Source organism: Xenopus laevis, chromosome 3S (assembly GCF_017654675.1).
Source record: "Xenopus laevis strain J_2021 chromosome 3S, Xenopus_laevis_v10.1, whole genome shotgun sequence".
NCBI classification, from domain to species: Eukaryota; Metazoa; Chordata; class Amphibia; order Anura; family Pipidae; genus Xenopus; species Xenopus laevis.
This window is the reverse complement of record NC_054376.1, coordinates 98,428,840-98,450,596: the sequence shown is the minus strand read 5'-3', so window position 1 is coordinate 98,450,596 and position 21,757 is coordinate 98,428,840. Positions and strand designations below refer to the sequence as shown.

The 21,757-nt window shown below is 38.6% G+C and overlaps 1 protein-coding gene across 2 annotated transcripts; it reads right to left on the bottom strand.

Moving 5' to 3' along the window:
* Window positions 1–623: 623 nt before the first annotated feature.
* LOC108713212 (sodium-coupled monocarboxylate transporter 1) lies at window positions 624–20,044 on the bottom strand. 2 transcript variants are annotated; one of them, XM_018256069.2, is made up of 15 exons: window positions 19,399–20,044; window positions 18,469–18,534; window positions 17,661–17,712; window positions 14,145–14,212; window positions 12,963–13,117; window positions 12,581–12,721; window positions 11,731–11,860; window positions 10,528–10,616; window positions 10,131–10,243; window positions 9,564–9,631; window positions 5,305–5,391; window positions 3,117–3,322; window positions 2,760–2,863; window positions 2,256–2,350; window positions 624–874 (listed from the first exon to the last, which is right to left on the bottom strand). In XM_018256069.2, the coding sequence occupies exons 1-15, from the start codon at window positions 19,747–19,749 to the stop codon at window positions 731–733; spliced, it is 1,869 nt and encodes a 622-aa protein (XP_018111558.1). In that variant the 5' UTR covers window positions 19,750–20,044; the 3' UTR covers window positions 624–730. The 2 variants fall into 2 exon arrangements, with proteins under 2 accessions (XP_018111558.1, XP_018111559.1); XM_018256070.2 differs by having other exon boundaries at window positions 624–871.
* Between the last annotated feature and the right edge of the window lie 1,713 nt (window positions 20,045–21,757).

The following is a 21,757-nucleotide window of genomic DNA, read 5'->3' as shown; positions in this document are numbered from 1 at the left end:
GAAGGTTTTAGGTGGTGAGTATTCAAATTAGGACTGTTTCTATGGTCGAGGTCAATTTTACATTTGAATAGGGATATTAAAATTCACATGTGTGAAGTTTTAAACTTGAAAATTAGAATTGAATTGACTATTTAACCCTTATTAAATCTTCCTCTTAGGCTTGAAATTTTAACTGCTCAGCCTGATCAAAGGTTGCACTGAAAAGAGGGTGAAATATGAATAAGAGAGGGTAAAAAACAACAATGATGTGAAGGCACATAATTAATATGAGCAATGGCAGGAGGGCATAGGAGCAAGAGGTTGAATCTTTTGCTGCTGTTGTAGGTGGAAAGGGCCTTGAGAAAAGTTTGGTCCACCATGTGCCCCTGACCCTCAAAAAAAATGGTTTGCCAGCCCGAACCCGCCCGATCAGCGGTTAAACATCATTATTTAGGACATCCACTTCAGGAGCAAATGAGAGCATTTAGTGCTGCTTTATGTCCTCTTTAGTGTAACTGCCATGTACAGCTTGCTTTGTCTGAATCTTATAAATTTGCAGTTCTGAATCTAATAAACGTTTAATACAATCTATAAATCGGAAGAACAGGCGTGGAAGTGTTTTTTCCCAATGTCCATGAGACTGCCTTTGCACATGTCTGTCCTTTGTAAATATCTTTAACTTGCCAGTTGAGTTCCAGCTTGTCCACATGATGTTTCCTCTTTATTAAACAGAAAAGTATATTGACAGATTTTAAGCAATAATTCCATTAATTTTCTCTCTTTTTTCCGCAGAGGTCATTTCCATATGATTAAATGCAGGATTATCTGTGCCTTGTTCCACATAAGTATCTGTACTACGTGACTTCCAGTTCAACACTTCAACTTTTTCTTCCTGCTAAAAGAAAGAATATATATAAATATTCTGTATATATGTGTGTGTGTTTTCTTCGAAATGGACCAGAACTCCCAGTATTTTCAATTCAATAGTTTATTATAACATCACTCGTGTATCCAACGTTTTGGCCCTCGTTGGGGCCTTTATCAAGGATGTGTGTGTTTTTATATGCCATAAAACAAAAAGGTTTCCACTTATTTCATTGTAAAGGGCATATTCCTGTGTACCAGAGGCTTTAATGAAACCTGCATAATCTGTGCTCTGCGTATAGGACTTAATACACAAGCCCAAAGGTACAGTAGCGGTCTCTTTTAGCTCTATGAGTATCTGATTCCCCTCACTGCAATCATTAGTATTTCCCACTCTCAAGTGCTGCTGTAGGTAAAGGGCACATTTGCTTATTCTGTACATGCCAAGTGATGTCAGCAGTAAGGGTTAATTAAACACTCCTTGGAAGACATGGCTCTTTATTGACAACTGCATCTTTCCTTGCTGCCTTCCTTGTCTATTAAAAGGAAAGTTTCACATTGAAGAAATGTGAAATAAAATGACAAGCATCCATTAACATCTGAGAACATCATAATGCTCATTTGTCAGGCTCTATTTTAAACAGCTGGGAAAAACATACAAAGGGAACAAAATGTGGGATTATAGTGCTATGCAAATTTTCAATGCATTGCACCAATTGTTGAATACAAATCTTAACAAGATTTGGCGCTCCCATCTCCGGCAGCGTCCAAAGCAAGATGGCGGCGCCCATGAACCACGTGGGCGGACGCCAGCGTGATGACATTACGCGCCCGGCGCAAACTTTGAAATAAAAAGACTTCCAGGTCACGTGTTCAATGCCCGAATATAGGAATCCTGCTTAGTGTTCCTGGGTTCTCTAATTTCCTATTCTACAGTTTCCTGGTTTCCTGACTCCTGCTTGGCCTTGTTTCTGATCCTTGCTGCCTGCCTGATTGATTACTTTGCCTGTACCTGACTACGATTTTACCTATCCCTTTCAGATACCACGAACTTGGACCTTTATTCCCTGAGCTTCTTCCTTGGTCCTGACTACTCCCTGGTGGGACCCGATAGGCCCCTGACATGGTGTCATACAGAGAAATCCTCTGAACAGGCCTGGGGCTATAAAATTACCCATGGACTGTTGTGTTTGCCTCCCTTTGATTAGCACTGCCTTTCCATTTGCTTATTGCACCTGTAGGTCTTGGATGGCTACAGTGTAATGAGTGACAGAATTACTGAGATTCTAAATATAAATATTGACAGATCCTGACATCAGAAGGTCAAGATGAAGGAACTCTGCTTTAATAATGTACAATATACCCATTCCAACATTGCAAATTGATATGTGCACTGGCAATGGTAGACTTACCCCTTTCTTTTTGCAAGAAGAGAAGAGAACATTCAAGTAGGAAAAGTCTTCAGATGTTAAGAGGAAATCACGGTTTATATTTTGCTTTAACCCTCCTGCAAAAAAAGTCAAAATCAAACTTTTACAACTGGAACTGGAGTAAGTGCCAAGTCAAAGTGATTCATTGTAACGCTTGCTTCACAAACCTAATTATATCATTGAAGGCAGAGACACCTTAGCAAAGGAGGAACAATTAGTTAAACGTCAGAGCCAGAAATATTGCAGAACTGCAAGTTCCAGCATGAAGTAGGCATAGCCTTATGGGGAGGTTCAACTCTCCAACATCTGTTCCAGTTATAGGGGGGATGCAAGGCATTAGTGAGTCCTGTACCTACATTTATCAAAGGTTTAAAAGTATAGAGTTTCTTTTATCACTTTAAAGTGCATCATAAACTTTATTCACTTTCTATTCCTAAAAAAAGTATATCATACTTAAATTGTCTGGTAATAAGGTGTATCTCATACCTGAAAGCAAGCTGACGATTAGACCAACTACAACTGAAACTAGTGTCCCAAGAGTACTGAAATACAGATATGATAGCGAGTACCAGCTATCTGCAAGTTCTGGCCTGCAAAGACAAATAACAAGAAAAATCATATAAATCAATCCAACAAAATGCAACTTTAAGTCCAATAAAACAAGTCAAATACATATTTATCTTATTTATAAAAATAAGAACAGCATACAAAAAAACCTTGCAGTTCTAGTGTCACAGCTATGGCCCACCAATAGTGGGCTATGAGTTTAACATTTGTGTAGCTCAGCACAAGGAAATATCTTTGACATGTTTCCCAAAAACGTATTACATTTAACTGATATACCTGCTGCTGACTTGTGTTTCGGGAAAAAGGGTTGTCATCATGGGCATCACAGTGGAAGTCCAGTTACTTTCAATGCTTGTGAAATTGCAGCCCTCTAGTGAGAGAGGTTTGGCTAAATTGCTGGATGGAAGCGGGGGATAAATCTGGGATCCGATGCCAACCCACAGGGAGATTGTAAAGCCAGACAGGAGACCAATTACAGCACCCTGAAATCACAACATAACATTGTTTCTCAAAACTGTTTTATGGTGGGTTTTAGTTAAAGCATTCTGAATACCATTACATGTTACATTAAATTGGTACATCAAAGTGTGAAACAAATCTCCCAAATTGCTCAATACATGTATCAATGCTACTGTCTGGAAAATAATAAAAGACAGTTTCATATACAGTAAAGACAAACACATCTCCCCCAGGCAAAATTTAGCAGTCTATATGAAAGCTCTTCAAAAGTTCCAGATGCTGAAAATGCTTATATTGCCCTTTAATCTTCAAACCTGTATATTGTATGGAATTGGATTTACTTACAGTAGAAATGTGGCAAACCTACAGGACTATTTCAGGGGGATCTCATAACTGCCTTATTGAGCTGAACACACACTGCATTTGCAATTGTCATTTATCTTTTAGTTTTGCTTTTTTTTTAACTATTTGCCTTTCTATTCTGCTTCTCTCCAAGCTGAAATGTAAAATTCTATGCACTTGCTGCGGTCACTAATCCTAACAACAGGAAAGCAAATTTGCTCATAAGCAGTTGAAACAGTTTGCTCACTGGACTGTAGCAACCTAGACTGCCAAAATGTGATGGCTGTGTACCATACACACTTCAAGAGAGAGTCACCACCATGAGCTGTATAATAATAATACAAGGAATGCATAAGAATACGTAAACAAAAAGATTCCATCCCACAGCACATTCGAATACACCAGAAGCAGCAATGGGCATGTCATATTTATCATACATACAGGGCTGCATTAAGATACCTGTGGGCCTAGAGCAAAGATCCCAATGATGGGACTAACAGGACTACCCTCAAGCCGGTAAATCTCAATATAACAAAGCAGGCAATGAAGAAATGGCTAGTGCTTACTGAAGTGACATGATCCCCATGTGTAAATTATATATCTTAGTGTAAAGGCTAAAAAGTTAAAGCTCACCCCAGTGGAAAGGTGGGTTCCAGATGTGAATACTTCAGACATAAATATTGATATTCTCAGGCCCTCACAGATCCTATGAACAGGTATAAGTAACAGAAACTAATCCTTGTGAAAGCATATCAGGTATAAAAAGTCTTAGACAATTTGTGCTATAACTCACTTAGTGATAACCTACGAGTAAGCGCACTACACCACATAAGGCTTTTTATACCTGGCATGTCCTTGGAATATACAGTTAGGTCCATAAATATTTGGACAGACAACTTTAATTTTGGTTCTGTACATTACCACAATGCATTTTAAATGAAACAACTCAGATGCAGTTGAACTGCAGACTTTCAGCTTTAATTCAGGGGGTTGAACAAAAAGATTGCATAAAAATGTGAGGAACTAAAGCGTTTTTTTTAAAACAATGACATAATTTCAGGGGCTCAAAAGTAATTGGACAATTGACTCAAAGGCTATTTCATAGGCAGGTGTGAACAATTCCTTTGTTATGTCATTATCAATGAAGCAGATAAAAGCCCTGGAGTTTATTTGAGGGGGGGTGCTTTTTGGGCGAAAATCCGAAATATTCTGGCCTTTCGGGAAAAAGCCCAATTTTTATTGATTTTATTGAGTTTGTCCCCGATCCGAAAAAATCGTGCGTTTTTAATAATAAATAAGGTCACGTCATGGATTCTAGTTTGGTCAGACATTTTTATTTAAAAAAAAAAACAGAAAAAGTCAGATTTTGAAAAATAAACCCCATAAATGTATTAGGTGGTGCTCCCGTCCTCGTTGGCCCTTGGCAAATACCTATTTTTGGCCATTTATTAAAACAGCCCTACATACATATTCTGATGCTATGGTGTCATTGACCAGAAAATAATAAAATAAACAAAAAAAAACTCATCACCCCACTGTCAATTTATTTACTGCTCTACCTTAAATGATAATGTATAATCTGTTTGCAGAAACTTCCATTAACCTTTTGGCCAGTAAATGATAAGAATAAAATCAACATTAAATTAATATAGTAATGACTTACTAGTGAATTAGCAAACGGGAAGATGATCCCCAGGGTAAACAGGCCCAGCAAAGGGCCCCCAATTATACCAAATATAGATATAGATGCCTGTAGGAAGAAAAAAAAGGCATTGTTAGAATATTACCTACACAAGTTTGGTGATATGTCATGTATTGCAAAACTTGGCATATCAATTTTGGATTTGGAAATTTTGAGCATTTGGTGACCCTATGATTTTATATCTCTATTGAGCAGAAACAAAATGCTTCAAATCACCCTGCTTTAACTTCAAAATGAAATAGTCTGAAAGTGAAACATTTTTGTTCAAGTAATTATTGTTCAAAAACCTGTACAAAACTGCACTGGGTGCTTTCAAAGTTTATGGAGGAGGGATACGTGTTATGTTTTGGTAGCCGAGGATGAGTAGAGTATAACAGTGCTTTAGTAGCAGGTTCATGCAGCCGTTACACTTCAACAGTAACTTCAACTCTAACACTTTAAGCAGTATATGTATACACAGTATGTAGACACCTACAGGCCATTTGTATAAACACCACATATTCCCCCTATAGTAGGAAAGCATTTGGGAAAATGTAATAAACAACAACAATTAAACAGTATGCATCTTAAAACAATATTATACATTATTCACATCACATAGTCCTTGGTCCATGCAGGTAATTTTCTGATTCTCTCAGTACGCCTTATAGGTTCACTTTCTTCAGGCCTATTGCAGTTGGCATCAGGAGTAGGAAAATGTCCTTCATCAAATGGAGCTTCTCCAAAGTCATATGTAGCAGGAGCAAGACTAGGGATGTAGCGAACCGCCGATAATGTGTTCGCGAACGCCGTTCGCGAACACCGGCAAAAAATGCGGACAGTTCGCGAACTTCGAACATCCGAAAATCGTTCGATTCGAACGATCGAAGGATTTTAATCGTTCGATCGAAGGATTTTCGTTCGAATCGAACGATCGAAGCCATTCGATCGAATGATTTCATTCAATCCAATGGCTTCGATCGTTCGATTCGAACGAAAATCCTTCGATTTTAGCGATCGAATGGTCGAATGGTCGAACGATTTTGACGTGAACGCCTATTGGCGAACGTCGCGCAACGTTCGCGAACTTGCGGCGGACGCGAACAGCCGATGTTCGCGCGAACAAGTTCGCCGGCGAACAGTCCGCGACATCCCTAAGCAAGACGACTTTCATTCCATATGCGTCGATCAGACAGTTCATATGTGTATGGTTTTCGCTGGCATCTGACTTTATGTGGTGTAGTAAATTTATATTGTCCATGTTTCAGTATTCCTGGCTTCTTAATTCTGACTAAAGATCCAGGCTGAAAGTGCACTTCTTTTGCACCACATTTTCTGTCCATATAAGCCTTGCATTTGGCTTCTTGACGTTTAACAATGTCAGCAGTAGATGATTTTGTAGGCACAGTATTTTGTGGAAGTTTGATGTCTGCAACATGTAACTTAGTGCGCATCTGTCTGCCATGTAATAATTCAGCTGGAGATGATTGGGTTGTTGCATGGCACGTTGCTCTGTAGTTATGTAGGAACTCTGTTGTAAATACTTTCCAAGATTTCCCAGTAAGATTTGCTGTCTGTAGTGCTTCTTTCAGACTTCTGTTGAATCGCCCAATTTCTCCATTTGCTTGTGGGTAATACACTGAAGATTTCCTATGCACAATATACCTCTCTCTCAGAAAGGATTTTATACTCAGATGAGACAAACTGTGCCTGATATTAGCTTCTTTGGATTACCTTCTCTACTGAAGACTGTAGACAGAAATGTTATTACTGTAGCTGATGCTATATGAGAAACAAATGCAATTTCAGGACATATACTGTAATAGTCTATCAAGGTTATAGCAAATCTACAGTCTATAGGAGCATCTGCAAAAGGGCCAACAATATCAATAGCAAGTTTTTCCCATGCTGAATCAGGAAATGGTAGTGGCTGAAGTGGTGAAATTTTAGACACAAGCTGTGTTGCAGGCACTGGTGCTGTAGTAGTGAGACCATCAACTAATTGTAGGTTTAATGCAGCAAAAAGAATAGCAGTACCCTTATTCACAATGTAAAAGTCACATTTTGCAGTATTTGATTCCAATTGTACAGTCACTGGCAAGCAACCAAGCACAGGGATTGGATCCTTTAAGTAACTGACCAGTTTCAGGGCAGGTGCAACAAGCGGGTCTTTTGCAAAGTACTTAAAGGAAACATCCTTTGGTAGTTTAGAAACAGCTGAACCTGTATCAAGCACCAGGTTAATGGAGTGTCCCTTGTCAGCAGAAGCAGTACTGACACTGACAGTGCATATAAAATTGTCTGGAATAAATGTATCAGTTTATCCACACGTAAAACTGTAACATTTGAAGCAGTGACTTCATGAACATCTTAATCAGAACTACAGCAGATCTTAGCAAAATGTCCTACCTTTTTGCATTTGCGGCACTGCACAGCTTTTGCAGGACATGCAGCACAATTTGCAGTGTGTTGTGTTGAACCACAGCGGAAGCAGTATTTTTTATTTGTATTTGCTGCATGGTTATGCAGTGTAGGTGAATCCCTTTCCTGTGACTGTGCATTATTAGGCCAAAGTGCTGGATTCAGTCTGTACAGAGAGTTTTAGCCTCTGCCACTGCTGTTTCAGTTTGGCTAGCAACTGTAATAGCCTTTGCAAGGGTTAAATCCTGCGCTAGGAGCAGTCTCTCTCTAATGCGAGGTGAGTTTATTTCCACTATTTGGTCTCTTGGCATTTCATCTGTTAGATTCCCAAACTCACAGGTAACAACCAGCTCTCTCAAAGCTGCTACAAATTGTTCTGTGGATTCGCCATTACATTGTCCACATTGGCGGAATTTATATCTTTCAGCAACCACATTTACTCTTGCCATGAAAAAGTTCTTTATAGCAGTAAGTGCAGTTTCATAAGTCTCATCAGCTAATGGTAATGTATAGACTATACGCAGTCCCTCTGCTCCCAGGCAGTGAATAAGTAAAGCACACTTTCTAGCAGCAGAAATCTCCCCTTGGTCAGCAGCAATAATGTAATTTTCATACGGATCCAAGCAGTAAAAGGTATGGTAGGCTCACCAGGGTTTGGAAGAAAAGGTGCAGGCTGCTGCAGAGGTAGAAGAGACATCTCGTCGCCAATTTGTTATGTTTGCTAGCCGAGTATGAGTAGAGCAGTGATCCCCAACCTGTAGCTCGTGAGCAACATGTTGCTCCCAGTGGCCTCAAAGCAGGTGCTTATTTTTGAATTCCTGGCTTGGAGGCAAGTTTTGGTTGCATAAAAACCAGATGCACTGCCAAACAGAGCCTCACTGTAGGTTGACAATCCACATAGGGGCTACTAAATGGCCAATCACAGCCCTTATTCGTCACTCCAGGAACATTTTTCATGCTAGTGTTGCTTCCCAACTCCTTTTACTTCTGAATGTTGCTCACAGGTTCTAAAGGTTGGGGATCCCTGGAGTAGAGTATAACAGTGCTTTATTAGCAGGTTCTTGCAGCCATTACACTTCAACAGTAAATTCAACTCTAACACTTTAAGCAGTATAGAAAGTACTATGTATACACAGTATAACTCTTGTGCACAGTGACACCTACAGGCCATTTGTATAAACACCACAATAAGGATAAGTGACACAGAGCATTTTGTTTTCCCAAGTGCTCCCAATTGACCCATGTGTCATAACCCATAAGCTAATGTCACATGCAGCAGTTTTTAGCTGGTGGATTTAATTCCTTATGAATGTGAAGTGATCTTTGCACAATATGTCCAACCACGTGCTGGGTCAAATTGCGCTGATCTGATTGCTGGTCCCTAGGATTATTCTATGGGCCTACGGGGACCTATAAGCAGGGACCGCATCAGTGCCCAGATGCACTCCTCATGCAGTGCTACTTTTAAACCTGCCTTATAGATACTGTATGTGACAGATTTTCAGAGAGATATTGTTCACACAGTTGTCAGGAGGGTCCTATAACACAAGCCTCGAGGGGCAGAGTCAACAGATTTAAGTGGACACAGAAATCTGATGTAATAAAATAAAGAAATTGTGCACTGTTCTTATGGCAAATTCAGCAGTCATACAGTTATGCCCTATCTTGTAGGCTGTGGTTATATGATAACCTTGTATCAAGGAGCTTAATCTCAACAGATTTCATTATTCTATTATTTATTTTTATGGTGTTTGGCATTTTAAGCCTTCATAAAACAAATAACAGTTGCAATTGCAGAACAAATGAAAGCAAACCTTTACCTGTAACAAGCCACCCATCAGAGATGCCAGAGCAGCCATTGCAATGCATATTGCCCCATATACGAGACCTCGGAAAAATAAAAGAAATTGTACAGCTGTTTCACGCATTCACTGTTAAATATTTATGGTAGATTTGTTACTTATTATTAACAGTAAAAACGTGGCAAAGCCTATAACATGATTGTTCCTCTCTATGTTCACCAGCTTAGCTGACCTAAATTTGGAGAAGTATTTATTTATCAATAAATAGAAGAAACTGTCAAGAAGTAGGCAAGTTGTTGATGCAGTTAAGGAGTTTAGCTGACAATATACCACCCAAGTGAGCCTGTGAGAAGAGGACCATGTGCACAGTCACGTGCGTTTTGCAGCAAGTGCGGGTACGCAGATTACTACGGCCTCAGACTAAGGTTTATGGTATACATTGCCTTTTTATGCTAACAAATTCTAGCCTCCTGTTACCCCTGTTCCTCTTGTAATTCATGTGAATAAAAATCACTGTCACTGCTGATGACAGATAATATTTGACCTGAAGTTTTAATGTGCAGCGGAACTATGAGGAAATCTTACTTGTTCCTTTGGAGATCCAAGACATCTTCGCTTCACTGAGGGATTTGAAGTAAGGCTTTATAAGGTCTTCCACTGTTACAGCAGCTAAAGCGTTTATGCTGGAGGAAACCGTACTGATGGGAAGGAATACATAGTATAGGTCAACCTACAAATGTTTTGGGGCCCTAAATTGAGTTTGCTGTGGGGCCCAGTAACATCTAATTATGCCACTGTTCTGTTTTTTAATTTTTTAATAAGATACCTACAAATTATATGCAGCTGGTTTCACTTAGAAACATCATGAAACACAGCCCATATAAAACAATGAGTTACACATTTAGAAGGGTTGGGCTTTACTGAAATCAGCCTTGTATGTTTTAATATAGTATTCCCACCTGTCAATAAGTATAGTCCTTACCTTAATGTCCCACTGTAAACACATGAAACAAAAAGCCCTGGGAGTCCTGGGTAATCCCGCAGAATATCCAAAGCCAGGTAGGGCATCAGATAAATGTATAAAGATATTACATTGTTAGTTAGTCCAGTCATAACATCTCTTCTGATCTAATTTGCTAGTCTGGAAAAGCATCACTAGGGAGTCTTTATTTTTTAAATGTTAATATATGTATATCTGTCTATCAACAGTGGCATCTTTTCTGCACCTGAGCTGCTGCATTTAAATAACAGTATAAAAACCATGAGAAATGCAAATAGGGGTGCTAAATTTGCATCACTTCTAACTATCCATAACAACCAATCAGCATATAGCATTTGTTGGAGGAGTGTAATCAACTGTCTAGTTCCTGTGGGCTACAAGACCTGGAGAAAATTTTGCCGATTTTTTTTGTATTGCTCTTATATATCTGTCCGGAGCTCTCTGATCAGCTTTCAGTACAGCTGTACATATCCAAACTTTTTACATCTATATTTACCTATATTAATCTTTCTATGAGAAACACATATTTGTTATCTGCCCAGAAAGAGCTTATTGGGTAACGCAAAATGCAAACATTATACTATTCAGTTTGATGGTTGAATATTTTATAGGAGATAATGGTATTGGTTTAAAACCTCTAGGTTACTCCTGATTGGGGTATACGTTAACTCCACACTCATATAATGCAATTTATGTCCAACAATCTAAATAAACCCTAACTCATGTCAAGCACACCGCTTGGAACAGGCCCGGATTTATTGGATATCTGCCTCCTCCACATATGAAGACATTGTCCAAAAGTTCAGATAAATTGGGGAATCAGTAATTCTGATTGGTTGAAAGTCGTTATTGGATTCATTTAACTGCTGGTATGTACTCATCCAAGGGGTAGTAGTACAGGTACATGTGTGTTACCAGGGACAGCAAAAAACCTATCTTTAAGAGACAAAACTGGAAATTCAGCGCTTCTAGTGCAGAGAATGCAATGTGATGTAGCCACCACCCTCCCCACCACTCTCTCTCTCTTTCTTTCTCTCTCTGATGCTAGATTTTTGGGGTTGGGGTGTGAGGAGGAGCAGCATCGGGAAGGTTGCCCCAGAATCATCCCTAGTAACTTGGATTTTTCTGCATATTGGATTTCCATGAGAAGAGATCTCATACTTGTATACTAGTGCATAACCTCACCTGGTCTGGGGCAGACACAAACTTGGCAGTCCAGGGATCGCAGTCTTTATAAATTGAATACATGGCCAATCCACTCAATACAGCACAAGCCAGAATTGCCCAAAGTCCAAGAAGATTCACATACAAAGCCCTAGACAGGCAGGAAAATATATACTGTATATCAACTGTAAAGCAATCTCCCTTTAAATGCCATGTTTAAAAGTACATTTTTAAAGAGAAATTACTTATTTCTAAAATAAAATTTTTATGTATTTACTTTATATAAAAATGAATGATTGAATTACAATATTCTTTCTCTGCATTTATTTATGGGAGGGAGTTGCCATATTGGCATCAACATTTTCCATAGACACACTGGCAGCATTAAACCTAGTAATCATGAATAAGCGACACGCTTGCTACAGAATACAACAATAGGTATAGGAATATATATATATATTATATATGGGAAATATATATATATATGTTGTTTTTGAAACAATGCACCTACAACATGTACAACTACTACTAAGACGCAAATCATGTAACAGGTTCTTTATTTTGAAAATATAAGGACTATAAAGATAGAGCACATTTACACTTTAATAGGAATTTCATCATTTGATTTGTTTTGCTAAAATTCCTTGGGACACAGCCAATAAACATGAGATGAACTGTAACATTCAGAAGAACAGGGTGTGCCATTAGAGACGCAAGAAAACTTAAATACATTTACATTATGATGTCCTTATATTTTCATTATGATGTCAGCAGGCTCTAATTTATAGAAACCCATAAACCTATAGAAACCATTCCCTGCCACAGTTCCCTGTATCCATGATAATTTCAGTAGCAATGCATTGACACTTACATTTTAGCTTGAAACCTGGTTTTACAAGCAATGTATCTCTGAACTTGAGATTGGTTTATTCCATAAACCCCTGTCCAAAGAAACGTTCCGCCAACAACAAATGTCCAAAAGGAATTTCTTTGCAGAGGGCTAGGATTAAAACTGGACAAAAAACATGTATTAATATAAAAGTAGCTTTTTTTTGTTTAAAACATAAATAATTTTTAATTGGCGGAGGTCTATGCATTACTCTTTTTATTTTGTGATTCTCTAACTCTGGCTATGTGTGATGATGTATTTTCTTAATTGGGAGTTCCAAGTACAATTATTAGTGGAATTATTTTTAATTATTTTACATGTGATGCTCATTTAATACACATGAGGAAAAAAGCCAGCCACTTACTCCCATAAATCTAATCTATCTCCATAGTAAGAATCGTCCAAAATAGGTCCAATGCCACCCTGAACCACAACTGCTCTTATGATTACAGCTGAAAACCCAGCCACCATAATCCCAACTTGGAACACGTCTGTCCAGACCACAGCTTTCAGACCTCCCTACAAAAGAATAACAAACACAACTCAGAAGAAGAACATTTAGTTATGCAGTGTCTCTTGTATGTAATTTTGGTCTTTTGTTTTATATTTGTCATACAGTTATTTTAAGAGGTAAGTGTGTAATTTGTTTCCTCCTAGTGGCTATGAAAACATTTTCTGGCACAGCTTTTAGTTTTAAGGAAACTGTACATGGTGAGTTCACATGGGCATTCTTTGATATGATTTGAAAGGGCAAAATATATATATTTATATATGTATATTCTTCCCTTTACTGGAGGCCAGTTTAATACATCTATTATGTTTATTTAGCAGATGTTGTCCTGCATAGGTAAGCTTTAACACACACACTGTCATAATGGTTTATAATTTTCAGTTGGTAAAAAAAAAAAGGTTTGGACTTTGTGGCAATGTCATACCAGTTACCTGGAGAACAAAGCTACCTTGTTTTAAGGTTACAATTTCTCATGTACACCATACTGGAGTGGTAGATAACTGTTCTCTGCTGTGTTAACCAAACTTCAGTGCAGATTTTATGCAACAATTTTGCACCAGGGACACCAAGCACCCACTCATATTTCTGTGCCCCAAACCTTTTTGTAAGGGCACAGATGAAAAAATGGTTGCTGTGTGTGTTGAGCAATGGATCATGGAGTGTCTGATGCTAAGTATTTGGTTCACTAGAGAGCGAATGCCCAGTCCAGTAACAAATACCAAACAATCAGCAGTTGGTGGCAGAAGATTAAAAACAAATATCTGATTGCTCTGCATGAGTTACAAGACTTAGGAAAATTTGATCACACACACCTGAAACGTCAAATAAATATTAGTTTGTTTTGCTATTTTAAGCTAATTGCAAGTTTTGATTTAACTAAGGGTTAGTAATACATACTGTATATAGACATTACTGGCTAAACTGTGATTTATTGCAGTGCCCAACAACACAACAACACTCATTAAAGAACTATTGAGGATGACACTTCTTAGAAAGGGAAAGCTTAAGGTAAGGATAAAATAAATAATTGCTTACCATTGTGCAGTAGAAGGTACAAACCACCCCAGTGGCAACAACAGCACCCCACAGGTCAAACCCAGTCACTGTATAGAGGGAAATTAAAAGTAATGAGTCTAGTGAAATCTAAATAGATGCTCATTAGGGTAGCACTGCTAGACTAACTATGCTTTGAAAGAGCACTATTTATATACTTATTATAACATTTCCGTCACTAGCTGCTTCACTAGCTGCTTCCTGACACTTTTGAGGGACAAAGGGATTAAAAATAGTGGAGGAGTGTGTTTGGATGTAAAGCCTGAATTAAACCCATGCACTAAAGAAATAACCATAGCTGGCACTGGGGAGGGTGTAGAATCCCTCTGGATAGAGATTTTGACTGGGCAAAATGTTACAAAGAAAATTATTATTGGTGTATGCTATAAACCACCTCATATAAGTGATGAGTATGAAGCCCAGCTACTCTTACAAATAGAAGCGGCTTCACAACTAGGTCAAGTTATTACTATGGGTGACTTCAATTATCCAGACATTGACTGGGGTAATGGGGTTGCCAAGACAGAAAAAGCTAGTAAGTTTGTAAATATGCGAATGACAACTTTTTATTCCAACTCGATCAAGAACCTACTAGGAATAACTCTCTTTTGGATCTTGTAATAACTAATAATACTGAACTCATCTCTAGCATTTGTGTGGATGAGCATTTAGGGAATAATGATCATAACATGGTCTCCTTTGAGATTCTATTGCAGAAGCAATTCTATAAAGGAGTAACTAAAACACTAAATTTCAGACATGCAAACTTTGACAGTATAAGGGCATCTCTGTAACATATTAAGTGGGAAATGATTTTCACAGGGTTAAACACAGAACAAAAATGGGAAGTCTTCTAAATGCTGCTTAATAAATATACATGTCAGTATATTCCCCTTGTAAGCAAGGAATGTCGTTGCAAAGCAAAACCTTTTTGGTTCAATAGAACTGTTGGTGTTGAGGTGGGTAAGAAAAGATGTGCTTTTAAGGCTTTCAAGTTTCAAGCTGGGAAAACCGAATCATTTATAAGGTAAAAGGAGGCCAATAAATCATGCAAAAAAGGCAAGCTAAAATCGATATGGAAAAGGATATTGCAGTAAGCAGTAAAAATAATCCAAAATATTTTTTTAAATATGTTAATAGTAAAAAAATTAAGCAGGAAGGGGTGGGACCTTTAATATCAGAGGGGGGTCAGCTGGTTGATGAGAACAAAAAAAAGCTCAGATTCTGAACTCATATTTTTTGTCTGTCTACAAATGAGGAACCAGCTAATGAAGGTTTCCTTATTAATAGTCCCAATTTTAATAATACAACTAATGATGCATGGTTCACACATGAAGAAATTCAAAAGAGCCTAGAAGATGGTATTCATCCCAGGGTACTTAGCAAGCTTAGCTCTGTTATTGCCAAAGCGCTTTACTTAATTTTTCAGGATTCATTGAGGTCTGCATGGTGCCAAGAGACTGGCGAATTGCTAATGTGGTGCCACTATTCAAAAAGGGATCTCAGCCTCAAAACTATAGGCCAGTTAGTCTGACATCAGTGGTAAGAAATCTTTTTGAAGGGTTAATAAAGGATTAGAATCAGGGATCCCCAACATTTTTAACCCATGAGCAACATTCAGAAGTAAAAGGAGTTGGGGAGCAACACATGCATGAAAAATGTTCTTGGGGTGCCAAATAAGGGCTGGCCATTTGGTAGCCCCTATATGGATTGTCAACCTACATTGAGGCTCTGTTTGGCAGTACATCTGGTTTTTATGAAACCAAAACTTGCCTCCAAGCCAGGAATTCAAAAATAAGCTCCTGCTTTGAGGCCACTGGGAGCAACATCCAATGGGTTGGAGAGCAACATGTTGCTCACGAGCTACTGGTTGGGGATCACTGGATTAGATACTGGACTTCATAGCAAATAACATAATAATACTATGAGTTTGCACCATCATGGTTTTATGTGCAATAGATCTTGCCAAACTAACTTAATTTCTTTTTATGACTTTATGACTTCATTTCTTTTTAAGGTAAGCAGGGACCTCGATTCTGGGATGGCAGTGGATGTGATTTACTTAGACTTTGCTAAAGCATTTGATACAGTTCCACACAAGAGGTTACTGGTTAAATTAAGGAATGTTGGCCTGGAACATAGTATTTGTACTTGGATAGAGAACTGGCTAAAAGATAGACAAAGAGTGGTGGTGAATGGAACATTTTGTAATTGGACCAGTGTTGTTAGTGGAGTAGAACAGGTCCTTTGCTTTTCAACTTGTTTATTAATGACCTGGAGGTGGGCATTGAAAGTACTGTTTCTATTTTTGCAGATGATACTAAATTGTGCAGAACTATAGGTTCTATTCAGGATGCTGCCACTTTGCAGAGTGATTTGTCTAAGTTGGAAAACTCGGCAGCAAACTGGAAAATGAGGTTCAATGTTGATAAATGCAAGGTTATGCACTTTGGCAAAAATAATATAAAAGCAAGTTATAAACTAAATGGCAGTGTGTTGGGAGTTTCCATAAATGAGAAGGATCTTGGGGTTTTTGTAGAATAATTGTCTAATTCTGGGCAGTCATTTTGTGGCTACTAAACAAAAAAAGTTCTGTCTTGCATAAAAAAGGCATTAACTCAAGGGATGAAAACAGAACTAGGCCTCTTTATAGGTCCCTGGTGAGGCCTCATCTGGAGTATGCAGTTCAGTTTTGGACTCCAGTCCTTAAGAAATGAGCTGGAGAGAGTGCAGAGCTGTGCAACTAAACTGGTTGGAGGGACTTAAATTATGAGGGTAGACTGTCATGGTTGGGGTTGTTTTCTCTGAAAAAAAGGTGCTTGCAAGGGGACATGATTACACTTTACAAGTACATTACAACCCGGACCTGTGACCCGATGACCATCAAGAATCAGGAAGTGCTGTCATTGTAAACCGGAAGTGACATCATCGGAAGTAGTCGTGATCAGAAAAAAAGGAATCAAACAGGAAGTGCCGTCATTGTAAACTGGAAGTGACGTCATCGGAAGTAGACTTGACCAGAAAAAGGAGTAAATATCGCTATTGAGAAGACCCGTGACCCAACCTGCTACCCGCAAACCCGCAGAACCACCGACTCGCGGCTATACCCGCAACTTCTAGCTGCAACCCACAGGGTACCGCAGGTTTTTGCGGGTAACCCGCGGGTACCCGACCCGCTGCAGGACTCTAGCCACCCCTTCAGACTAGAAGAAAATAAATTTCATTTGAAGCAACGTAGGTGGTTCTTCACAGTGAGGACAGTGAGGTTGTGGAATGCACTGCCAATGATGTTGTGATGGCTGATTCAGTTAATGCCTTTAAGAGTGGCTTGGATGATTTTTTAAAGGTGTTTCACTTTCACCCATTGATAAATGCTCTTTTAAAAATCTCATAGAAATGAATGGAGAGTGGCAGAATTTCACTCTGCGGACTGTGGCGACCTCTAACTCACTCTTTGATAAATATACCCCTATGTGTCTCTATATAATGGTTTCTTACCTTGATTTAAAGCCAAAGCAGGAGCATAAATAACAATTCCAGTGTATAAAATCTAGGAAAGGAAATACACACTTAATACAGAGTAACTTGGGTTAATCTGAGTTTCATTTCAAACACTGTGGTACTTATTGTAGTTCGCCATTAGGGCACTAACATGGTGCTTTTGTCCTATTTTGCACAATTACACACACACAATTTTATCTGCAGTTATGGCAAGAGATCTTCTGATGATTCTGAGACAAAATAACATGTGGCATGTGTAAATTCAACCCTAGCAACCACATAGTTGTAAAAAAAAATCCTGAAAAGATTCTGAACAAATGGCTAAATTATTTTAAAAAGTGATAAAATTGTAGACCAATTTAAAAAAGTCTCAGAATATCACTTTCTACATTATACTATAATTTAATGTAATAATGCATCTTCCTCAAGCTTCCGTTGAAAGCAAACAGAGCAATTTGGCCATTCACATCTGTTGTCACATTGAATAATATATGACCATTTTGCATGTTGCTCAACGAGCCTCTAAATCAGCCCATATATGTGTGCCTTTAATGTATTTATTGCCTAAGATATGCACCTAGTGTAGGACACCTGAAATGATCATGCAAATATAGCTGGTAGTTTGCACACTATGTCGTGGGACATACTGTAGGTCTGCATTGAGGAATTGAGGAGTTGATGGCTTTGCTAACAAAGAAAACTGAATAGAACAATTGTTTAATCACAGATTGTTAATAGAGAACCTTTCATAGCAGATTAATGTTTGAAAGTGCAACCAAAACCAAAACAGCACCAAAAAACATACCGTTTGTATGATGAAAATGATAGTGCCGAGGAGCCGGACAAACTTATTAAAGCGGAGTTCAAGGTACTGAAAATGAAAAGATAAAATGATTGTAGCATTTATTCTGCCTTTAAACCCATGGCAAAATTATTTAAATTGGAGATGTTTCTGACGAGTTTGCGTTTGGTCCCAAACATCCTGCATGGAGCCATTTTATTTATGATACAACTTGCAAGTCTCCACTAGGTATAGAGCTACAACTACCAGCATCCCTTGACAGTGAATATGTAAATATTTGCTCACTCATGTATATATCAACACAACACTTTAAATTTAATAATCTAAGGCAGATTTTGCTGAATTGCTTTGCCACGTGATCAACCTGTAGCTGACAGTCTAAACCACAGTATATATACATTAAAGAATGCCCCATATGATACTATTGTAGCCTGCTATATTTTGGGGGACACAAATTGCTGGTATGACACAGCAGTATTTGGGGGGTACATGGTTATAGATGGTTATAGATAAGGTGGTTAGATACCATACTGCAACCGAAGCAGAAACTACCATTATTTATTTGTCATCTATAATTAATTTGGGCAACATCACTCTGAAAACCCATGGCCATACTGCTTTACTTAATGAGGGATTTTCGAGGATATCTCAGAATTCTGTAAGTTAAAGTTCATAAGAACACAGGCTATGTGGGACTGATAGCATATGTTATAATATTGTACCAGTTACTAGTTCATCAGGTGGAATCTGAGCATTTGTTTTCACACAAGCCTTCCCCAATGTAAGTCCTATATTTAACCAACATTAGTATACTCCAATATGAGTATCTACCCTATATCTGTTTGTTTAGGCACAGTACTAACACCTACAATTAAATGTAGCCATTATATGTGTATGAAATCATTGCAGCCCCCAAGAGTAAACGATAATTACCTCATAAGTGCTAGTGATGCCCAGTCTGTAGAACACCGGCAGGAAGACTTCTGAGCTGATCACCATCACTATGGGGTAAGTGATGGCAAATATGCTGAACATGGCTCCAAAGCGGTACACTTCTGCTGGTGTGCCCAGCACTGTAACTGCAGACATGAAGCTGGCAGTTAGGGATAGGGCCACAGGCACGGCAGTCATGCTTCTCCCACCCATCAGGAAATCTTTAGAGGTCTTCTGTCCACCCCCAGCAAAAGCATAATAGATTCCAATAACTGCTGAGATCAGCAGCATCAGAGCAAACACCAGGTAGTCCCAAACTGTAAAAGAGCCAATGTCCCCCGGAGTACCCATAGTAAAATAAATATAGCTTCTGTTTTAGATCACAAGTGCCCAGAAAGGATGTGCTCAGATATAGGATAAGGGGAAGACACTAGAATCCAAGGGAAGTTATCTATAGCTGAGAGGATAAAGGGGGCAAATAAGTGCAGCCAAAAGCAAGGGCAAGATGTAAACTCTAGGGGCAGATAGCTAAAGCTGAAAGGCAGGGACAGGCAGTATGCTATAAGATGCTTCAGGGAGAATAACCACATGTGCAGTGATTGTAACAAGCTAGGTGGGGAAGGAATGACTGAGCCAAAAGGAGGGTTAATAAAGAAACAAAGCTGTGGAGGAGGGATCAGCAGGTGAGAGCTGTCATTGTCCTGCAATCCCCTCCCAGAACAGATAAGACACATTAACTCCAGGTCTTAAACATAGATACCCTCCTACTAGGCAAAACAGCCAGGTATTGTGAACACTATCCACACAAGGCAAACAGATCAGGTTACAAAACAAAATTGCAATTATGGAGATACAATGCCCAGAACTGATAAGCAAAATTACCATAGAATTTGAATTGTGGGGTTATGTAACATTGCCACTTAGCCATCATTTTACAATCCTGGCAAATAAAAGGACTTTTGGTACCTATGCTATTTATAGAAAAGAAGATGAACATTACTTAGAAATAAAAAAGGCTAGAGTTTCTTTAAATAAAATGTGGTGACTCTGAGTGTATGCTGAATGACCATATTTGCCCTTTTAAGTTGAGGTGACATTGTTTTATCTACACTACAAAGAACAACATGCTTAACCACGTGCTATATGGAAACGTGTTTTTATAAAGTCTTTTCCTAAGACATTAGCCCTGGTATTAGCATTTTTAATCATAAAACTGACAAGAAGACTAGCATGGAAATCAGTGAAAATCATATCTGTAAATGCAGGGCATATTGTCTCAATTTGGGTTTTTAAAATAATTCAGCAATTAATCACATATAAATAGTTGCAGATTCACTCAGTTGGGAAATCATAAGGAACACAATAACAGGTGAAGTATTGCCTGCAACTTCTTGTGGCCAGTCTTTGTGGAATCTTGTCTGAAGATCAGTTCAATATACAGTAAGTCTATCTTCCCAAGGTTTAGGGTGGTTTTAAATGTATTTTTCTGTAGGATCAAGGTTGCTGAGGAATCAGTCAAATTGTTTGGCATTATCGTTTTATCGGTGACCAAGCCTCTTCATTTTCTTTAAATATGGGCTGCAGCTTGCATTTGACCAAATCACTGGATTTGAGATCTTTGTCATCTTGATCTCACTGACAGTCCAATTGCACAGACGTGGGACCTTCTGTTAGTAACAGGATCAGATACATCAGTATTATTTTATAACTATATAGGCTACAGGCAGAGGCTGTTCTTGGGGATAATTTTACTGGACAGTGCTCACTCTGCAACTGGTGTCACAATCTGCCCGAGCGAAATATTTCTGGGAAAATAATAGTTTATTAATTTCCTTTTTCAGCACCGACTACTCCTTCTCTAGTCATTTCCTTGTTCTCACCTTTTCATCCACAGTGATAGCAGATTTTTCATTAAATAATACTCATGGAAATGTAGTGTGAAGGTATGGTATGTTTCACAAAGATGAGAAGACATTGCAGCTATCAATCCTCAGGGTGAAGGCTGAGCAATAATTAATTATAGGGCTGCCTTGCACCATGTGTCCCCTGGCCCTTTAGTGTTGTGCATTCTAAATTGCATGGTTGGGATGTGCTAGGGGACACCCATATATTGCCCATCAGCATACAGTGCCAAATACAGAGAGCAATTGTGATTATTTTTTGCAATTTGCAACTTGCCATTCTTAAAGGGCACCTGTAGGGCAAGAGTATTATCCCCAACCAAAGGCACATGCATAATGCGCATATATGTGATGCTCCCTCCCGGTGCACGTTTCCTAATGCTGGTGGGGGCAATTTTTTTTAACTATTTCAACTACTTTTAACCCCAACCGAAGTGCAGCCTTCTATTAGCCCTTCC